Source organism: Anabas testudineus, chromosome 15, assembly GCF_900324465.2.
Source record: "Anabas testudineus chromosome 15, fAnaTes1.2, whole genome shotgun sequence".
Classification (NCBI taxonomy): domain Eukaryota; kingdom Metazoa; phylum Chordata; class Actinopteri; order Anabantiformes; family Anabantidae; genus Anabas; species Anabas testudineus.
The window spans coordinates 20,319,364-20,338,536 of NC_046624.1; the positions used below are offsets into that span (position 1 = coordinate 20,319,364).

The 19,173-nt window shown below is 38.3% G+C and overlaps 1 protein-coding gene across 3 annotated transcripts in view; it reads right to left on the minus strand.

The window, feature by feature from the left end:
* LOC113159527 (kinesin-like protein KIF20B) overlaps window positions 1-19,173 on the minus strand; it is a 35,764-nt gene that overhangs the window by 11,429 nt on the left and 5,162 nt on the right. For 2 of the 3 annotated variants that reach the window (XM_026356259.1, XM_026356258.1), the window contains exons 12-30: window positions 19,009-19,171; window positions 18,637-18,786; window positions 18,421-18,546; window positions 17,995-18,134; window positions 17,563-17,683; window positions 16,850-17,021; window positions 16,423-16,481; window positions 15,397-15,873; window positions 13,886-15,093; window positions 13,278-13,416; window positions 12,730-12,852; window positions 12,492-12,552; window positions 12,039-12,164; window positions 11,617-11,744; window positions 11,053-11,208; window positions 10,583-10,759; window positions 8,355-8,477; window positions 7,665-7,772; window positions 7,016-7,225 (exon numbers count right to left, since the gene is read on the minus strand). In XM_026356259.1, the coding sequence (XP_026212044.1) occupies window positions 7,016-7,225; window positions 7,665-7,772; window positions 8,355-8,477; window positions 10,583-10,759; window positions 11,053-11,208; window positions 11,617-11,744; window positions 12,039-12,164; window positions 12,492-12,552; window positions 12,730-12,852; window positions 13,278-13,416; window positions 13,886-15,093; window positions 15,397-15,873; window positions 16,423-16,481; window positions 16,850-17,021; window positions 17,563-17,683; window positions 17,995-18,134; window positions 18,421-18,546; window positions 18,637-18,786; window positions 19,009-19,171 (3,967 nt within the window). The remainder of the gene's footprint in view (window positions 1-7,015; window positions 7,226-7,664; window positions 7,773-8,354; window positions 8,478-10,582; window positions 10,760-11,052; window positions 11,209-11,616; window positions 11,745-12,038; window positions 12,165-12,491; window positions 12,553-12,729; window positions 12,853-13,277; window positions 13,417-13,885; window positions 15,094-15,396; window positions 15,874-16,422; window positions 16,482-16,849; window positions 17,022-17,562; window positions 17,684-17,994; window positions 18,135-18,420; window positions 18,547-18,636; window positions 18,787-19,008; window positions 19,172-19,173) is intronic. The other variant, XM_026356260.1, reaches the window with a different exon arrangement.

The window sequence follows — 19,173 nt, forward strand, 5'->3', positions numbered from 1 at the left end:
TTATAACTACTTACAAAGCCAATAATGGACCTTTTTAGTACGGTATGGTCTAAGTAGTCAATTATTCAGTTTTATTTTAATGTGAAATCTTTCTTATTGTGCGTTTATGTCAAGTGAAATAAAGTAGGTCCATGAGTCGTAATAAGGATAGAATTGAAAATGGAATACAGGGAATATAAATGTAGGCTTATGATGGAAGAATGGATGGGAATGTCACCACAGATCAGCCCCAACATTAATTCTGTTTGACTATTTTAATGTTTTGGTGGACAAGGCTCAGCATAGAAAAATTTTATGCTGGCCATGATTGACAGGTGTTAGAGCAACAGTGCACCGTAGCTTTCTACGTATCGGGGCTGTGTAGGCGCAGACTTAGAGTGTCCATGCTCGTCACAACATTAAAACCAGGTGGTATTAATGTGTAGCTAATCAGTATATACTGTATACACTTGCAGGAGTAAATGAGTGTGAGAATGTGTAGATAGGTAGGTAAATGGGACGATAAATGAAGACGTTGATAGTAAGAGAGTGTAGGATAACATTCCCTACTCCTAATGAGATACTTGGAGAGCATATATTTTGTCCACTTGGAATAATGAGAGGAAAATAGGGGGAATTCAAACATACGAACTCTTCCTGCTCATGATTTTCATGATTTTTTATTCATAATTATTGAGCAGAGTAAGCAATAAAGCAGGTTTAGAGAACTGTAAAGTTTTAAAAAGATAGACAAGTCTCTAAGATCAATGTAAATACATTCATATATTCAAGACATGAACTAAAAATACTGTCAGACTACATAAAAACTCCATAACAGTTTTTCTAAACGTCAAAAACCTTTAAATAATTATTTTGTTAATTTCAGTGAACCTGAAGTTTTGTCACAGCCTCAGGAAAAAAATCAACCGCAGTAGTCTTTATGTTTTCCCTGGCTGTTACCCTTGATATTAAGCACTTATTTCCACTAACTTATCTCTCAGTTGGGTTTCTGCGTTGATCACTGATGCAGCTGTAGGAGTTGTGATGGAACTGGAAAACCTCTATTAGAGGCTGTATAACTGGTGTGGGAGGGAGGCAGTCGGAGCTAGCAGTGTTACAGTCTATGAATAGGGACAGTAAATTTAAGTAAACATAGACTGTGTCATATTATGCCACGTGGTTTCTTTTTATAAGGTATGTAATGATGCAAAAAGACAACATCTTTAGATTTTGTGAGGTTTCAACACAATAAAAAAAAAAAGTGCAATAAATATAGATATTTATGTTACACAGTGTATAAATGTATGCATTCTGTCTATTCTCCTTTTCACTTAATGCTTAGGCAATGCAAACATATTGCAAACGAGTTAATAAAATGAAAGTAAGATTAGGTGAAGATTCTCAGTCGCCCAGGTAAGTTATCTGGACGCTGAGTCATGGCAACTGGACTTCGTTCTTGTTAGGTTGAAAGGTTTTTAACCTAATAGGACAGTGGGTTTTTATTAGCACAGTAAAAACATCTCTATTTCAGACTGCGTGATTAAGCAACAACACAAAAGAGAAGCCATGTTAATAAACATGTACATTAAATACCGGCTCCGCACTTTGATTCTGCTCAGCTTCAAACTCTCAGGAGCAACTGTCACCTGCTCTGTACCTTCCTCCATTGCTTTCTATTTTCCCCACTTTCATCTCACCATCGAACTCCCCACAACACCCCACAATTTCTGCTTTCTTGCCACTTTTATCTTTGCTCTCCTCTTTGCATCATTCCCTCCTCTCCACCTCTACATTGTCTCTGTCTCTCCTTCCTATGTTTTTCCTCTGCAGCTGGCATATTCCCTGCTAACTCTAAACCAATCTCTCTCAATTTATTCTTTCTGTGCTGCTTCCACCTCTATCTGCACACAGTCTCCTCAATTTATTGTAGCCCATTTCTCTCGGTTTAAAACTCACCTTCACTGTTTGTTTTCTTTACACTTTATCCACTACTTTTTTCTGTTGCTGGGTCAAAACATCACTCGAGTGTCCAGCTTTGGTTTGGTGCTATATGGTGGCTGAAAGGGTCATTGATGTTTTGACATTCTCATGACCTCTGAATTCCTGCCACTTTTAATGACTGTATTATTTTGTTGTACGTTAAGGTTGACTCGATCTTTTAAAGTTAAAACTGGGTCAGTGCTGCAGCATTAACACAGTATGTGTTTGTTAGAGAAGAACAAGACAGAGATTTTAAAATAAAGTGTCAGACTATAATTAACTAACATTTAGGCTTTCACATACATATGATTTTTATAAAGAAAGTTATGAACGACAACAAATACACCCAGAGATTATTTATGGTTCTACACTTTTCCCATCTCAATCTTATTACTTGTTTTTTGTTTTTCTTTTTTAAGGAATGTGCTCATTTTCATAAACATTGACTCAAGTGCCCTACATCTCCAGAATAAAGTCTGATGTAATATCACATCAGTGGAAGTGGAAGTGCTGTACAACCCCTCCCCAGCACAAACTCCTACATGTTTTTGTGGGCTTTCATTACACTTCCCCTCTCCTGTGTTTCTGTTCCAGTTCTCTCGAACCCAGTCAGCAGAATGGCAGTCATTAGTGCAATTACTTTAGGGTTCATGGCAGAGCTTTCACCCCTGTACAAATACTCCCACTGCTGGTATCAAAAGAGAAAAGGCATCATACCAACGGAGCACAGAGACTAAATCTAAAAATCCTAGTCACACTGGGAGAGGATTTGTTTCATGAATATGGTCTAATGAGCTGCTGTCAGTACATCTAGCAACACTGTCCTCACATGGTTCTTACAAAAATATTAAAGAGTGGAGATTTACAATATTGGGTGTCTCCATGAAAAATGTGTCAAAAATCTAAAATCTAACTATTTCAAGTGAGTGTAGATTTGATTTTCAATACTACCAACAAAAATATGTCTTCAAAAACTTTTAATATCTAGCCAAATTTTTTTAATATCGAATTTGTACATGAAAATAGTTACATACCACCTAAGGTATGAAATAAAACTATCACCTTATGATTGAAAACACTGGTATCGCAGCAGTGGCATTGCATAATTTCTAGAATGTATTTCTACTCTCCAAACTGTTACTCAAAAACCTGTACGTGAGGAACTTGCTTTAAGTTGATGCATCACAAAGTTGGCTCATTGAGTGTCTAAATAGCTTTTCCTCTTGGTGCAATCTCAAATATTCATCTTTTATTCAGTGAGGTTTGCTTTCTGTGGAATGAAGAAGACTGTAATGTTAAGATGCATCTGGGAAAACTGAGTTAAAGAATCTTCACATGTAATTACATGTAATGTAATGTTCACGGTAATTACTCTTCAGTTATTTTAAGTAACAGAAATACCAAGTCAAGTTGAACTGTCTGCTTCAATCATGAGCTATCGGTACATTTTGTTCAAGCCAGTGTTGTTCATTTGAATGAAATGTACTATTATTTATCCCTTAATAGGCTTAAACATGTTTACTTTTAAATGTTAATACATCAGATTTACAGTTTTATAAAAATAGCCTGCCTGTGGAACAAAGCTGGTACATGTAGGTGACTTATTTTCCACAGATAAAAAATAAATTGTCTTGTACACAATCTGTATTTTACAAGGTTAAACGTGCCAAAATTTCTTTATCATGTGATGACATGTATTAGCATTTACTAATGCAAACCTTTGCCCATTAATCAGATTATATATATATATTTGTATTATAAATGGCATTTATACCATTGCCCTTAGCAAAAGTTGTTACTGTTATCATTGAAGGTGTCAAACTTTCTGTCAAAATACTTTAAACAACGCCCTTAGCAAGGATGTTAAACGTGGAAACGTTGAAGTTCAGCATCTTCCCCAAGGAGTCGGGAGAAGCTGGAGGATAATTTCACGCAATGGATTACACAGAGGCTTTTCAACAAACCTACCCTGCTACAGATCTTCTGTTACCCTATGATTGCCCTATAAGCAGACTTCACTTGAAAATTGGAGCTGATTTCGATGTTTTCACTATTGAAAACAAGAAATCTCTACTGTCACGAAAACTACAACACATCACCATAATTGTACTTTAAGCTTTGAGTGATGTCACACGTATTCCTACAAGTAGTTTTACTCCTCATGGGAAGTATGAGCAGGAGGCTTCATAAACAACTTATGTCCTACTTTCATGTAGAAGTTAACTTTCAGTGCCATTTTAACGGGTGATTCTGAGATGGGTGATAAATGCAGGTCCTGGCCTGTAGATTGCAGCATTTATCAAGTCACCACTAAAAAGCTGCCACACTGCCAAAGCCTCAACTGTGAGTATTAAGCAAAACACAGCCTCCTTTGCTTGTCCTTCTAGTATCATCTTCATCTCACTTATTTACTCATGTCATGCACAACACCGACTACTTATTGCTATAACATAAATCAGTAATAAGCTTAAAACACTGAGCATGTGCAAGCCCAAATTACTGGCATAAGGTATTTTCACGCATCAGCACTTAGAATATATCAGCACTTCCCAAACACACTGCACTTGGGAGTTTGTGGAAAACGGGGAAATTCGATGTTTACAAGCTGAGCAACAAGAAGCTAAGACTTTAAAATTACAATGATGATAAATACAGACAACATACAGGGACTAGTGTCCTAATGTAGCCACATTTACAATTTGTTTACTGATAGTTTTTGAGCGTCCTACAATAAAGTAGGAAAACTACTACTGTACCCTAATCTACTATTTGCTCAGATACGTAGTTTTTCATATTTGACATTTTCCATTCTGAACAAAGTCAATTATACGTAGAAGAATTAAATAGAAATTATATCAAATATCTAAATACAAGTTCTTGTGTTCAGCATTTTATCAGACGAAGATAGGATAAGTTTTCAAAATGCATGATTTAAGAGGGAAACAAAAAAAAAAACAAGAAAGAATTTATTTCTGAAACACGAGTTGTACAAGTTGCAACCAGCATTACCCTTTGCGGGAAAGTGACAGAGAGATGGTGATGTGACAAGTGAACTGTATCCGACCTTGTGTTCCTCTGTGCTCAATGCTTCTTTAATGTGTTCTCCTGGAGGGGGTGTGTGAGAGTACTGGAGTGTATGCATGATTCTCCTTTTAAGTGGTATCTATGATTAATGGGATCGTTTTCTAACATCCATATGTACTGGGTACATACATGTGAGTGTTTTTACTATTTATATTATATCATTGAGATATACAGGGACAACTTGTAAGGCTAACAACAGTATAAATACGCTTTTAAACAAACTATGTAAATATGGCCATCAATCTTATATTATGAAGGACAGTATTCAAAAATAGGAATTGCTGTCTAATTTTAATGTGTTTAAGTTTGCTACGTAGAGCAAAATGTACTATTTCATTAGTTACCGTATTTTCCACGCTATAGGGCGCTCAAGAGTATAAGATGCACTGTCATTGAATGGTCTGTTTTTGAACCTTTTTCACATATAAAGCGCACCGAATAAAAAAGCGCATTAAGCAGAACAAAACAGCCAGATAAGTCAGTCAGTCAAAATTTTTTTGAGAAGACTGAAGGCTTTTAAGTGCGCTCTATAGTGCAGTAAATACGGTAAGTTATCCACTGATATTTTAATACTCAAAAATGTACATTTTGTTGTGGACTGAAAAACTGGGCTAGTCTTTACAACAAAGCAATAAATAGTATAATCATATATGTAACTGTGCTACAATAGCAATGCGGTTTATTTATGTGCAAATACACTGGAGTGTGTTTAACAATACTGCATATGGGTCAGGTATTTCTGTGCTTTTCCAAACTCTGTCAGATGTACATTAGGCTGTCTGTGTTAAAATATGTTTCTCTATATACACATGCTCATTAACATTCACATGTGTCGGATGGCTTTGGGAGACACATGTAACATAGGCATTAGCCTACTTCCCTTGAATTAGTTAAATTAGATAAGTGCAGCTCCTCTGTTGTATTTAATTTAATTCTAGCAAGATCAAGACAGTGTCCTAAGAATAACCTCTACATTGTTCATCCCCCAGTGCACATTCACTTTTATATACAACTCGTGTTTTTCGTGGAGCCTCTCTGGTCTGTTCTGAGATTTACCAACAAACAGTTGGTTTTACAGCTGTAGGATCAAGCAGTTCACCAGATGAGAACTGTAATCCGTTTTCCAAATGGCACAGATGGGATTGGCTTATTGACCTTGTTACTTGTACTAGTCTAACATTAGTCACACAGTATACAAACTGGATTCGATTGCATAACTGTCTTGGTAGGAATACAAAATACTAAAAGATTTCTGTACTTTAAATGTGCTTGTGCATTAGCAAACAGTTGTGTTTACTATTGTTCTGACAGTGAAAAGCTTCTCTGAACAGAAAAGAATTAATACAGCCACCTGAAATTGTCTTGCTGTTGTAGTTTTAATCATCCTGCAGAGCACTGAACACACTTGGTTTTAAGGGGAGAGTCAAATCAATCAATTTCTGTAACTGTCCATCAAAACTATGTGTGATCACAACTATACACTTACATTCAGAATAAAATACAGTGCATCCAGTGAAAGTCCAACCACTGAAGTATTTCAAAATCAGTGCAAACAAATTTATAGGAAATGCCACTGGTGTAAAAGCACATGTGCATCAGCATGTAGCACACTCACCGCTCCTTTCCCAAAAGTAATTATTTCTCCAAAGACCATGTGAGGAAAAAAACATTTCTGAAAATAAAAAAGGCCCACCTCTGGGGCCTCTGTTGTGCAGTTGTTTTATTAGTTACCTACTACACATTTATTTTTAGGTGTGCAAATATAGAGTTGTGTGGCAGGATGTTCACATGCAGCCATTCTTGTAGTTGGACACACATAAGAAAATGTATCCATATACACATGAAGGGCAAAAGATATTGGAATGTTCAGCCAATTAAAAATCACCACACTAATGAATACATTTCTATATTATGTATGAAAAGGCACCTAATAAATTTGTAGACCATCTATTTCTAGTTGATCAGTTCTTACCTTCTCCATCTCCCCACTCTTCCGCTTGCGTGCTGAGCGGGTGATTTTGACAGTGACTGCATTCTCCTCTCCCTGACGTCGCAGAGCCATGCGGTTTGGCTGCAGAGGGCTAAAGGAGATCTCCAGCTCCGGCTGGGGGAAGCGGCTCGTCCTGCCGTTCTCTGTAGATATCTCAGAGGAGTCCAGCACTGATGGACAGCCAGCTGACCCCTGTAGGACAGCACATAATCTTAAGACATGGTCATTTAAGGCAGAAATCCAGGTCTGATGATACCTAGATGGTCTGTCATTTACTACAGGTGTTGTAATCAGCCAGCCACAACAGGCAAATCCACAGCTGTGTAAGTGTTGCTGAGCAAGACTCGGGTTTTCAAATGCCAGCTTTGTTATCCTCACTTTCATAAAACGCATGTCTTTTAAAGGTAAGTAGGAGGGAAAAAAAAACAAAACTATATATCTGATAAAGAACTTAAAGCAAGTTCAGTTGAAAAACCAGCAGAAGCATCACGTTTAAGACTTCTAATTGCTTAAATATGAGTTATTTGTCTGTTCAAAATGTGGCTGCAAACTCAAAATAAATGTCCTTGACTTGATTAGTGTGCTACACAGCCTTCTTTAGCATATTCATGTCATCTCTCTCTCAGCTTACCTGACTGCTGACTGAAGCTCTTGTATCCCTCCTTCTCCCAGACTTCCTGTTAATGTTTACATTTGGATGTTTCCCAACCAATGTAACAGGCATCTCATTGCTTTTAGTCTATGATAAGCAGAATCAGAAATTAAAACTAACATAATGCGTGATGAGTAAAATACACAGATTGATCGAATGCATCGTATTGCATTTATCTGCTAGCCGTCACCACAGCCTCCAGAGGCTTTCTGGCTGCCACGCCTTTACAGATAAAATGTACAATTCTGTACATTTTAAAGCTCATGCTGTTGTCGATTAGATTTTGATATTTGTTCCTGATTTTCAGATTCCGATAGTGTTAAATACACAACACCAAAAAAGTGATGTCTACATCCAGCAATCTAAAGGGATTAGGCAATCCTTGTACTTTGTTGTTTAGGTGTATTCAGATTCAAAACACCAAATTCCAAAACAGTCTAGACAGGTCCAAGTTCCCAGCTCTATCCTGTGTACTCTGCCCTGCTCACTCTCGACAGCTGAAAAACTCACATCATATATTTGAGTGTACAAACCTCTTTATATTGTCACTGATTTTATTCAACATGAAAAACATCATAATTGAAATCTGCTGAACATTCAAACATGTATGTGTGGTTATTGGACACTAAAAGATTATTATTTTGTGTGGAGTATACCTCTAAGACTCACCTGTGTGACTGTCTCCTCCCTTTTGTCTGTCAAAGCCTTGAGCTCTTCTTTCAGTCGCAGGATCTCTGCGTCCCTCTCAGACAAAACAGATTGCAGCTCTGCCACAGCAACGCCATAACCACCCTGTGACAGAAGGTTCATGGACTAATGAAGATTTTTTTCTGTCAATTACATTTTCTCCTTACCTCCTTCAATTTCATGCTTATCACCAAGTTTTCCAGAGCTTTGCACCACTAAAATGATAAAAAAATGAAGTGTAAAATGAAGAATAAAGTGCATGTAATACAGACTATACAGCCAACCAATACTGAGTAATCTTCAAGGACTGGGAAAGACTACATAATCAGGATAAAGGACACATATTGAATTCTATGTGAAACACATGATGGAATAGCTTGGAGTGCTTGCTGATTGTGGTCGCTAACCCTTATTTCACCATGCAAACCTGAAATATATTAGATTTTACAGACAACAATGTGACCCAAGGGTGAAATAAAATGAAGTGCTGTATGGATATGAAATAAGAAATGCATGAACAAAATAACGACTTGTGAAATGAAAACTCTGAAGGGTTTCCAAAAGTGCCTGGTGACTGATATCAACCCTCCACAGTCGGGGATTTGGTGTGTGTGTGTGTGTGTGTGTGTGTGTGTGTGTTGCATTTGGTGTTGTCCACTTGTTTCAGAGAGGTATTGAAAGTCAAAACATTTTTATCTGACCCCAAAAGTTTTTATAACAACACTGTTAACTGAAAATCTCAGTCTTGTGCATTGAGTGCTACCATTTGGTACTTGATGGGTTACTAATGCCAGTTGTAATGGTCAAAACACATTTGTGAATGCTTCTCCAGAAGCAGCAATCATGTTTAAAAATGCATGAATAAAAGAAACACCTCTGTATACAACATAATTCAATAACCCCAACTGTTTAACCCAACTGACTATAATAGATCAATATTAACATAATAACATTTATATAATAAATGTTACATGTAATGTACTGTATATGTATACTGTATACTTATATGTACTGTAATGTAATATATATGATATTTCCCTGATCTGTCACATTTTTCACAGTTTTCTTCATATCGTTTGTGGCTTTACCCCAGAAATATCTGAATGAACATAACTGGAACTCTGCCTGATACAGGCTTTTATAACAGTATAGCCATATCAGACACTGAGCCCAGCATCAGTGTGATTGGATGAATTATTACAGCCTGCCCTTCACACGGCCTGTTCTGTAGTTATTCTAGGGAAGCTGTCTGGACACAATAAATTAAATTATGTCATTTTGAAAACCACACAAAGCTCAGCGAAGACAAAATGTGGGAGCAAAGCAAAAAAAGTTAAACTGAGATACGGCTCCAGCTTAATACTGATTTGCCTAAAATGTAGTAATGACCAGTAAAGACCCGGAAGCACTGGATGTTGCTGAAAAACCCTGGCAAAACTTTCGCTCAGCATTCCTCTGCTTCACGGGGACCAACTGGTAGTAAAACTAACTACAAGGACTGTACTTGCCCTTCAACTGTATTTGTTGGATTTTGTTACAGACTGGGTTGAAATGTTGTTCATGTGTCTCTTTGTTTAGTAAGGTTATAATACTGAGGGGCTGAGGGATTTGTTCCACTGTCCTTCACTGCATAACATGAAGGTCCTACTAATTAATCATATCAAAAGATACACCAACTCTAAGCCCAATGAAAAAGAACAGTTATATATGGTGCTCAGCGCAAGTTCAAACTTACAGCATTGTTCCACCTATGAATAAACCCTGATAATGTCACAGCAGGTGTTTTACTCTGACGGATGATGGGAATCAACTGCTCTGACATCTGTGACTAGAGTGTGCAAAGAGGAGAAACATACTGAGGCGGATCAAAGAGAAGTGAGTAGCTACTTTTTTAGTGTTACTGAATAATCCATTAAAAGCCTAAGGACTTGAAACGCAAAAGGGATTACATCTGACTAAGGTATTTGAGCCATTACAGCTGCAAATAACACACAGCCTGACATTTTCTGAAATATTCACTTAAAACACCTCCTTGAACCTTCCTCTTAAACCTCATCTCCACCTCTTCTGAATAACTGAAGCAGAATGAGCGATTTAAGATGTAGCAACTGAATTCTCAGTGTCTGTGATGTGTAAAGCAGCCAGTTCTTGCTGTTTAAAACTCTCCAGTATGGTTCCCGTCTCTATTATCATCTTTATGCTACACTGACCTCTTGTGGTTGCTGTGAGCTATTTTGGTGCAGCTGCTGGATGAGGTTGTCTTTCTCTGCTTGGCTAGAGAGCAGCTTCTTTAGCTGGATCTCCAAAGCTGCTACTAGAGTATCTCTCTCCTTCCTCCACGTCTCCATGGTCTGCTCTTTCTTCTCCAGCTGGGACGACAAAGACTCCTGGCAAAGAGAGAAATTAATATGTCAGTTTTTTATAGTATGTGTGCGAGTGAGAACATGATAAAGTGAATATTAGACTCCTGTAGCGAACCAGAGTGCATGTAAAAAAATCAAACAAACATTCTAAATGAAAAGAGGTTAGATGTGAATGGATGTATTGTGGCCATAAATCATTTATTGGTCAGTGTGTGACTTTTTTATTTGGTTCAGCTGAGCTTTGAGATCATGGTGATATGTTTACAGTACATGTTCTAGCTGGTGTTTAGAATGCTTCTATACCCTCTTCTTCTTACCAACTGGCTTTGCTGCCGAGTGTAGCGTTCTCTGTCTTCGGCAAACTTCCTCATTTCCTGATTCCTCTTATCCTCAGCTTCTTTAGCTTGGCTGATCAGGTACAGCTTCTCCTCCAGCCACTTTTTGCGTTCTGCCTGATGTTTTTCTGTACACAGCTGTTTTAAGAAGAGCTGTATGTTAAAGTATTTGACTTGAAATATCTAATGAAATACTTAAACTGTGAACTTAGAACTGCTTACCACACACACACACACACACACACACACATTCTGGATTTACTGCATTTAGTTGTTGAAAAAAGAAAAGTTGTGTTGGATCCATTTTACATGTTTTTGTTAGGGAATGCAAAGGACTTGGTGAACAAATACTTCTGTAGTGACTGTGGATAATTAAGAATCTCCACAGTCACTGTGTCAGTAATATATTTCTAAATGTTTTCAAAAGTGAATGAATCAATATTCCTATTTAAAAGTTTATTTTTTTCCACCCCTTCATTGCATTTGAGAACACATTTTTCTAGTTATATCATCTAACAGAATAACAGCAATTTCCACAACCACTACCTTTAAGCTTTCAATAGACTGAGCAGCTGTCTCCTTGGCCAGTTTAAGGTCATCTGAAGGGCTGTCGACTTGGTGGTGCATGTTTCCACGGTCCTGCTGCACCAGGATCCCTTTTAGTTTCTCCACCTCTGGAATGGTTAAAATCAATCAACAGTGAATACATGACTTTCAACAAAATACTGACAGTAAGGAAAGAATTTGGGATTTTTTGTGCTACAATGTGTTACAGGCCTTTCCGTGCAAACCAGATAAAATTGTTTTGTTTCCATGAATACTCCAAAACAAGTTCACACAGTCGCGTTTCTCTGCTGCATGTAAGTATAAGAGGATTAAATAAAGCTGTCCATGGGCCAAACCTCTATTTAATTCAGTACAATGAAGTCTTCATTTTTTCACCATCCTGTTCAGATCCTGTGTCTTACCACCGGAGAGCTCTTGGATGAGATTTAGTTTCTCCTCCAGGACCTGCTCCATCTGCTCCTGTGTCTCTTCCTGCTCTGTCAGAGCCAAACGCATGTCCTCCATCACTCGCTCCTTGGCTTCAAGGTCTACAAATCAATAAAAGCACACTCAGACTCCTACACACAATGTTACAGGTTTACACACTGACTGACACCCTAACAGCAATAAGTACTATAAAATGTCCTTCCCTCAGGGAGGTATTCTCCTTTTCACTATCCTTGCTTAAAAACAGATCAGACTGCAGGACAGAGCTTTATTCAAGGATTTCTCTGCAGAAAACAGATTCAGTCTGGGCACTGTCCAGTGTCCTCCCAAGTTTCTCTCTTTTTGAAGACTATAGAATATTTCAACATGAAAGAAACAAAAAGGCCTTAAAAACAGCACACAAAGAAAAACACTTTTACACAACACACCTTTACAGGCCTTCTGGTACAGTTGAAGTGTCTGGTCAGACTTGGTGTCAGATGATTGTTCCTTTGGGAGAACATGAATAGTCAAAGATAAATGAATATACATTTATGGAGGTAATTAGGGGGAAATCTGTTGCCCTGATTACTGGCACACAAGAAGGAAAAAGTGTTTTAGAAAAAAGGGCTAAAGCCTTCAGAGGCTTGTCTGGGAAACGAAAAAAGGAAAGGACTATCGTCTTACCGATCTAAGTTGTTGGATGCTTCGGTCTCTGTTGGCGAGGTCTAACTGGAGCTGCTTCTTGGCTTTTTCCATGTCTGCAAGCTTCTGCCTCAAAGTCTTTTCCTCTTCTCTCATGTTTGAGATCTGCAGAGGTTAAAAAAAAATATAACACATTCAGGCATAAGCAAAACTTGAAAAATAAAAAATAAAAAATACATGTTCTTGAAGCTTTTTGGTTTTTATATCAAAGTTCAAATAACCACATTTCATCTAATTTCACTTTCTTCAACTTGCATAAAAAAGTTTTCTACTGAATCTTTTATACAACTCTTTAGACTATAGAACATTTCAAACATTTTAAAATATAAGACCTTTAAAAACAGCTAAATACTTACAGTAATAACAACCCACAGTGTTCACCACTGAAAAATCCACTGCCATTCTAGATGGTGACAACAGGACCAGTGTGTAGACAGTGTGAGTGTCATATACAACTCCCCAATACTTACACACTAGATAAATATCTTTACAGCAAACTGACAGCAAAGCCTTTAAAATGATGCATGAACCTCTTTCTGGATCTGCTGGATCTGCTTCTTGTAGTCAGCCATTTTCTCTTTCAGGTCTGAGGAGTCTTCCTCTTTTCTCTGAAGGTCGAGACTGAGGCTCTTGACTTTCTCAGCATCATGCTTGACATTTTCTTTTAGTCTGGAGAGTGACACAAAATAAAATAACTGTCTTAAAAAAGAAAGGATTGTACATTGTGCTACACAACAGCACCATTGCCCTTTAAATTCTCTAATAAAACAAATGACAGATTAATACAACTATCCCTCTACACATGGGACACAATGTCAAAATAAAGTTAGGCAAGGTAATGTGGAGAGACTGTTTCTCGCAGTTATTAGTTATTGTAGCCTCTCAGGGGAAGACCGTCTGAGAATAGAGGATAATAACTCACCACATAATGAGACAACAGACTGTGATTTAGAGATTTGTGACACAAATGATGGCAACCATTGAAATAAAATTCAATTTAGGTATTAAACGTAGCATCCTAAAAAAATAACACCAGGTATGTCCTACTAATCTGTTCTAACTTTGCCAACCCCGTCAATGTCTTGGTGTAGAAAGATGTAATTTCCCACTTTGATAGGTAAACATGCTGAGTACTTACTTGCTGATCTCCTCTGCCTTCTTCTCTAGCTCTGCATCCTTCTGAGCGATGGCCTCGTGTGCCACAGCCAGCAGCTCCCGGCGCCTTTCCACCTCTATCCGCCGGGCCTCCTGGACTGCTCGGCTCTCCTTCTCCTCCTGCTGCTCCTGTGCCTCCTGCAGGCTCTTTCGCAATGATTTTACCATCGCTTCTTTTTCCAGCAGCTTATTCTGCAGTTCTGCCTCTCTCTCTGCTGAAGCCTTCTCAAGCTCTACTAGCTTCTCTTCTACCTGCTTGTTCTGTTCTTTTAGCGTTCTCTCCATCTCTGAAGAGGCTTGCTGAACTTCAGTTTTGCAGTTCTCTCTTATTTCTTCCATGCTGGATACCTTTGCCCTCAGGGATGCAACTTCAGCCTGGAGATCGTAATTCAGCTTCTTGAGATCTTCAGCAGCAGAGTTAGAGGATCTGTTTGAATCCAACTTTGATTCTTCTAGTTCGGTCTTAAGCAGCTCTGCAGTTTTCATCTGCTCATTGAGCTTTTGCTTCAACTCATCTAAAAGTTTATCTGAGGTTTCTTTTTGTTCACTCAGTTTGAGGTTTAACTCCTCCAGCTGCAGTTGTGATGTCACTTCTTGTTCTTGCAGCTTCTTATTTAGCTCCTCTATCTGCTTGTCTGAGGCCTGTGTTTGCTCCTTTAGTTTTGCTTTTAGCTGTTCTACTTCTTCTTTGACAGTCTGCTCTTGGTATTCAAGCTTAGATCGCAGCTCAATCAGTGGTTGCTGCAACATATTTTCTTGCTCCTGAAGCTTCTTTTTCAGCTCTTCTGCAGAAAAAAAAGAATGCTCCCCCTGCTGTTTAGAAGCAGTTTTTTGTTGATTAAGCTTTTCAGTGAACTGTTCCAGTTGCTGGTCAAAGGCCTGCTGTTTGTGTGCCAACAGTTCTTTTGCCTGTTGAAGCTCATGCTCCAGCTGCAGAATTTCTCTATGCTTGCTTTCACATTTCTCTTTTTCATCAGCCAGATTTTTCCTAAGTTCTGACAGTTTCTCTCTCAGCTGATCGCTGCTACCTCCACAGGTCTGCAGTTCTTGTTTCAGGCCCTGAGCTTCCCGCATCAGTTTATTGATCTCTGTTGTTTTTTCTTGGATTTCCTTTGAGTGACTGTCCAGTTGTGCCTGAGCAGATTGCAGTTGGACCAGAGCCTGATCTGCTCTCTCCTTCTCACTGGTCACCTGTAGTGATTTCCAAAAATATCACTTTGTGTAAAAAGCCAAAAAACACAAGTATGAGTATGAGACCTCTCTCAAAAAACAGTATGGATACAATAATAGAATAAGTTATCATATACATCAATATATTATGAACTTATTGAAAATGTTGTGCTAATGTCATTTTCCACAATATCCTGAGCACTGACTTGAACTACTAGAATTGCTCTTGCTCTGGAAACTATTTTGAGGCAAACTAGACATTTTCAAGGCAGTAACACACTTGTGTTGGGTGTAGTAAAGATTTTAAGTAACACTGTGGCCCACCTGATGCTCTTTGGCTTCGAGTTTGGAGGTCATTTCTCTGACTTGCTGCTGGAGTGCTTCAGCCTCCTGTTGCCTCTTTTCACTCTCCTTAATGAGCCTGCTATTTTCCTTCCTCTCCACCACCAGAGTAGCCTGAGCCTCCTCTTTCCTACTCCTTTCTTCTCCAAGAGCAGCAAGTGCCTCATCTCTGCTTTTCTTTTCTTCTGCAAGGACTGCAATTGCATCCCCCTTGGCTCTTCTTTCAGCTTCAAGGGCGGCCAAGCATTTCTCTTTGCCTTTTCTCTCCTCTTCTAGGGATGCTAGTGCCTCCTCCTTGCTTCGCTTCAGCTCCTCTAGTGTGGCAATAGCCTCCATTTTTGCTTTCCTCTCCTCCTCCAAGGATGCCAGGGCATCCTCTTTCCCCAGAGTCTGGTACTCCAAAGCAGCAAGGGTGTCTTCTCTGGCCTTCTTCTCCTTTTCAAAGGCAGCCAATGCTTCCTGGATGAATAAATAAATTGATTTATTTAAATAGCAGTGAAGCTGCTAGCAGTCATTAAAAATCCCAGTTGAAAAATTGTCTCTTGGCTACTGGCACATGCAGTGGACATTTTCTTTTCTGCCAATAAGATAGGTAATCATGCCTGACATTACTTTTGACCTATCCTACATTTACATTTTGTAATTTGGCAGACACTTTTATACAAAGTGACTTACAAAATACAAGGCAAAGTCAGGGCAAGTGTAAGGAGGTCTTTCCTAAGGACAGAGCCAGGATAAAAATATGAAATTTGAGTGATGGGGTTTTATACTCTCCAGTTAAAAACTTGATCCCTTTACTCGGGTATCATTTATAAAGACAAGGGAAAAAAAAGATAATAAAAAATATGAAACAAACTACAGAACCTAATATAAGAGATGTAAGAGAGGAGAATAATTAATTAATAATTAAGCTCATCTAGGTTGGGCTAAGAGTTATCAGGATACTAATGAATTTGCCTCTTTTTCAGTGCATTCAGGATTTATTGACTGTGTTCCTATTTTTGTTACCTGCAGCTGTTCTCTCTCACTTGAACTGCTCTCCTCATCGTCTGTTACACCAGCGTCATCTAGAAAATACCAAAAAAAAAAAAAAGAAGACAAGAGGTTATAGAATGGTTTGTTATATACAAGTAGTAAGGTTGTTTTATTTTATTTTTTTTTACATTTTTATCATGAAACCAGACATTTTTCATTTGCATTCTGTCATCCTGTTCTCTTATTGAATGTTAAATCAATATGGTGCACAGATATTCATTTCTGGTGCTAAAAACCCTGAAAATTGACATTTGACCTCAAAGTTGAACCATTTTCTCAATTTTCAAGAAATATTTCTCACCCTTGATATGGAGTGAAACATATACAAATCAAGGCCATGAACTCCAGTTGACTGACAGATAAAAACACTGATGGAGGCATGATTGTTTGTTTTTTTTACCTTTGTCTTTGTGAGTTTGAACTTTGTGCTGATGCTCACTCAGTCCCAGCACTTTCCTCTCCAGCTCCTCTACAGAACCAGTTTTGTCTTCCTGAGAACACAGACAGTTATGGGCAGCCTCAGCAGCCTTCTTCAGGTCTGCCCATTCAGAAGAATAGTCCAGAGATTTGTTCTACAGTTAGAAGGAAACACCTGATAAATTAGTCAGGGGGATAAGCAAACATATCCAGACAATAAAACATTTATGTTTTATCGTCTGGATATGTGAGGTTGTTACATTACACAAGGTACCCCGGAACAAGACACTCATACCTGATAAAGTAACTACATAGACCCAAACTTCTCTTTGAGCTTGTAATACAGGGCATTGTAAAGACATTAAATAACTTGACTGTTCTAGTATTTAAAAAATACATATAATATAAAAACATTACATTTTTCTTTCACAGCGGGTAAAGTTAATTTTTAACAACATGCAGCAGACAAAAGCAGGTCAAAGAGGGGTTAAATAAGAACTAAGTAAAATAAGAACTACTGTGCTTTGGGTGAGTTAGTGACTTGTCTAAACCTCTGTATTTCTTCTGTTATGAATATTTTAATCATAGAATCGTGGTCACCAAACTCTGTTTAGCATGCACAACATATAACCACTCAATAAGCAAACAAAACTGTTAATGCACCAAGTTTGATCAAGAAATGATAGATTGTGATACCATGGCTTGTGCATCTTGACTGGGAGTAGCTTTGGCCATTTTGTCAATAAGGTTCTTGAAAATCTCCAGCCTCCTTTCTGCTCGCTCCTCCAAGATTTCTCTTTCCCTCGCCAGGCGCTCACTGAAACAAATACAAACATTTTTATGATTTAAAAATCAAAACAAATCTTTTCATTTTCCCATTTCTTCTCAAGTTTTTCAAGAATTCTGCTCTCCCAAAGTGGTGGTGGAGAAGCCACAGCAGAGTCCATTATATTATACATTATGTGAACAGGGTAGCCAAAACATTAGAAACAACTATTAACATAATGTACTCCAGTATGACTCCATCTATGACCTCAGTACTAAATGTATACTAAGAAATTAAAATTCATTGCAGAGCTGCTGGATTGAACAGACAGTGTAAGTATAAAGCAAACAAATCACACTCACTTGTAGTCATTCTGCATCTCAGAGAAAAGCTCGGAGAACTCTCTGCTGATCTCCTCTCTGATTCGCGCCTCTATGAGCAGACTCTCTGCTCTTTCCTTCTTCAGCTGTACCTGCAGCTGTGTCAACAGCGCCACCTGTGCCTGAGCGACAGGATATAAAGTGAAGGTGTGTGGGTGCAAAACCTAATAAAATCCAGTTTAGTAAAGAAACAGTAGTGCTTCTCAAGTAGCCCTGATTTAAGTCATTTAATTACTCCAGGCTACAATCTAGTTTCTTTGAATTTATACTTTTGTCCCAGTGTTTTAACAATGCGGCCCAGTTAAATCTTAATATATATTAATACTTTAATTATACAGTATGCTCAACAAATAGAAGCATTTTTCTTCATTAAAAGCACATAAATGAATTTAAATGTCGGCAACTGACCTCATGTGACTTTTTACTAATGACAATTTTATTGCCATTTTCATTGTCGTCTTCTTCATAGCCCGTCTGATCCATGGTGTCCTCCATCAGGCTTGTTTCTTCCTCATACTCATCATTCTCATCCTCCTGGAGAAAACATTTTAGTATCAACACAATCTTGATTTACCACGTGGTAATTAAAGCTGTACAGGAAAGACTCAACCTGCTCCACCCCACCTGTACATCTTCCAGGCTAGTCTCCCAGCCAATCAGGGAGCTCCTTTTGCTACCCTGCAGGGTCTTCCTCTCAGTATTGCTAATGAAGGACACATCACTAGTGGACCTCTGGAGAGTAACAGGAAGGGGCCTGGTGGACAGGACCACAACCTGGAAACAAATAAGAATAAGAATAACACGTCTGTTCCAACCAATGAAATGAACGTGGCAGTTATTGACAATAATCCTATAGATAAATGTATCATTGGTACTGTAGAGGGGCATTAACTGTTCAAATGGTGGCTGCAATTTTACAAAGTGTACGTTATCTCTGTAGGTAATTTAAATACACATTGAACCCAAACTACGATAAGACCAAAAACATGTAATAACCTTCTGTGCCACAGCAGAGAATTTGAGGACATTGATAGTCTCGTCGTACATGGAGGCACACTGGTTGATGTTGACGATCATACAGGCTTTGCCTCGACCACAGAAAAAACCTTGCAGGTAGTGGGTCAGCTTGCTTTCTCTGAAGGGAACATGCTGAAGCAGCCT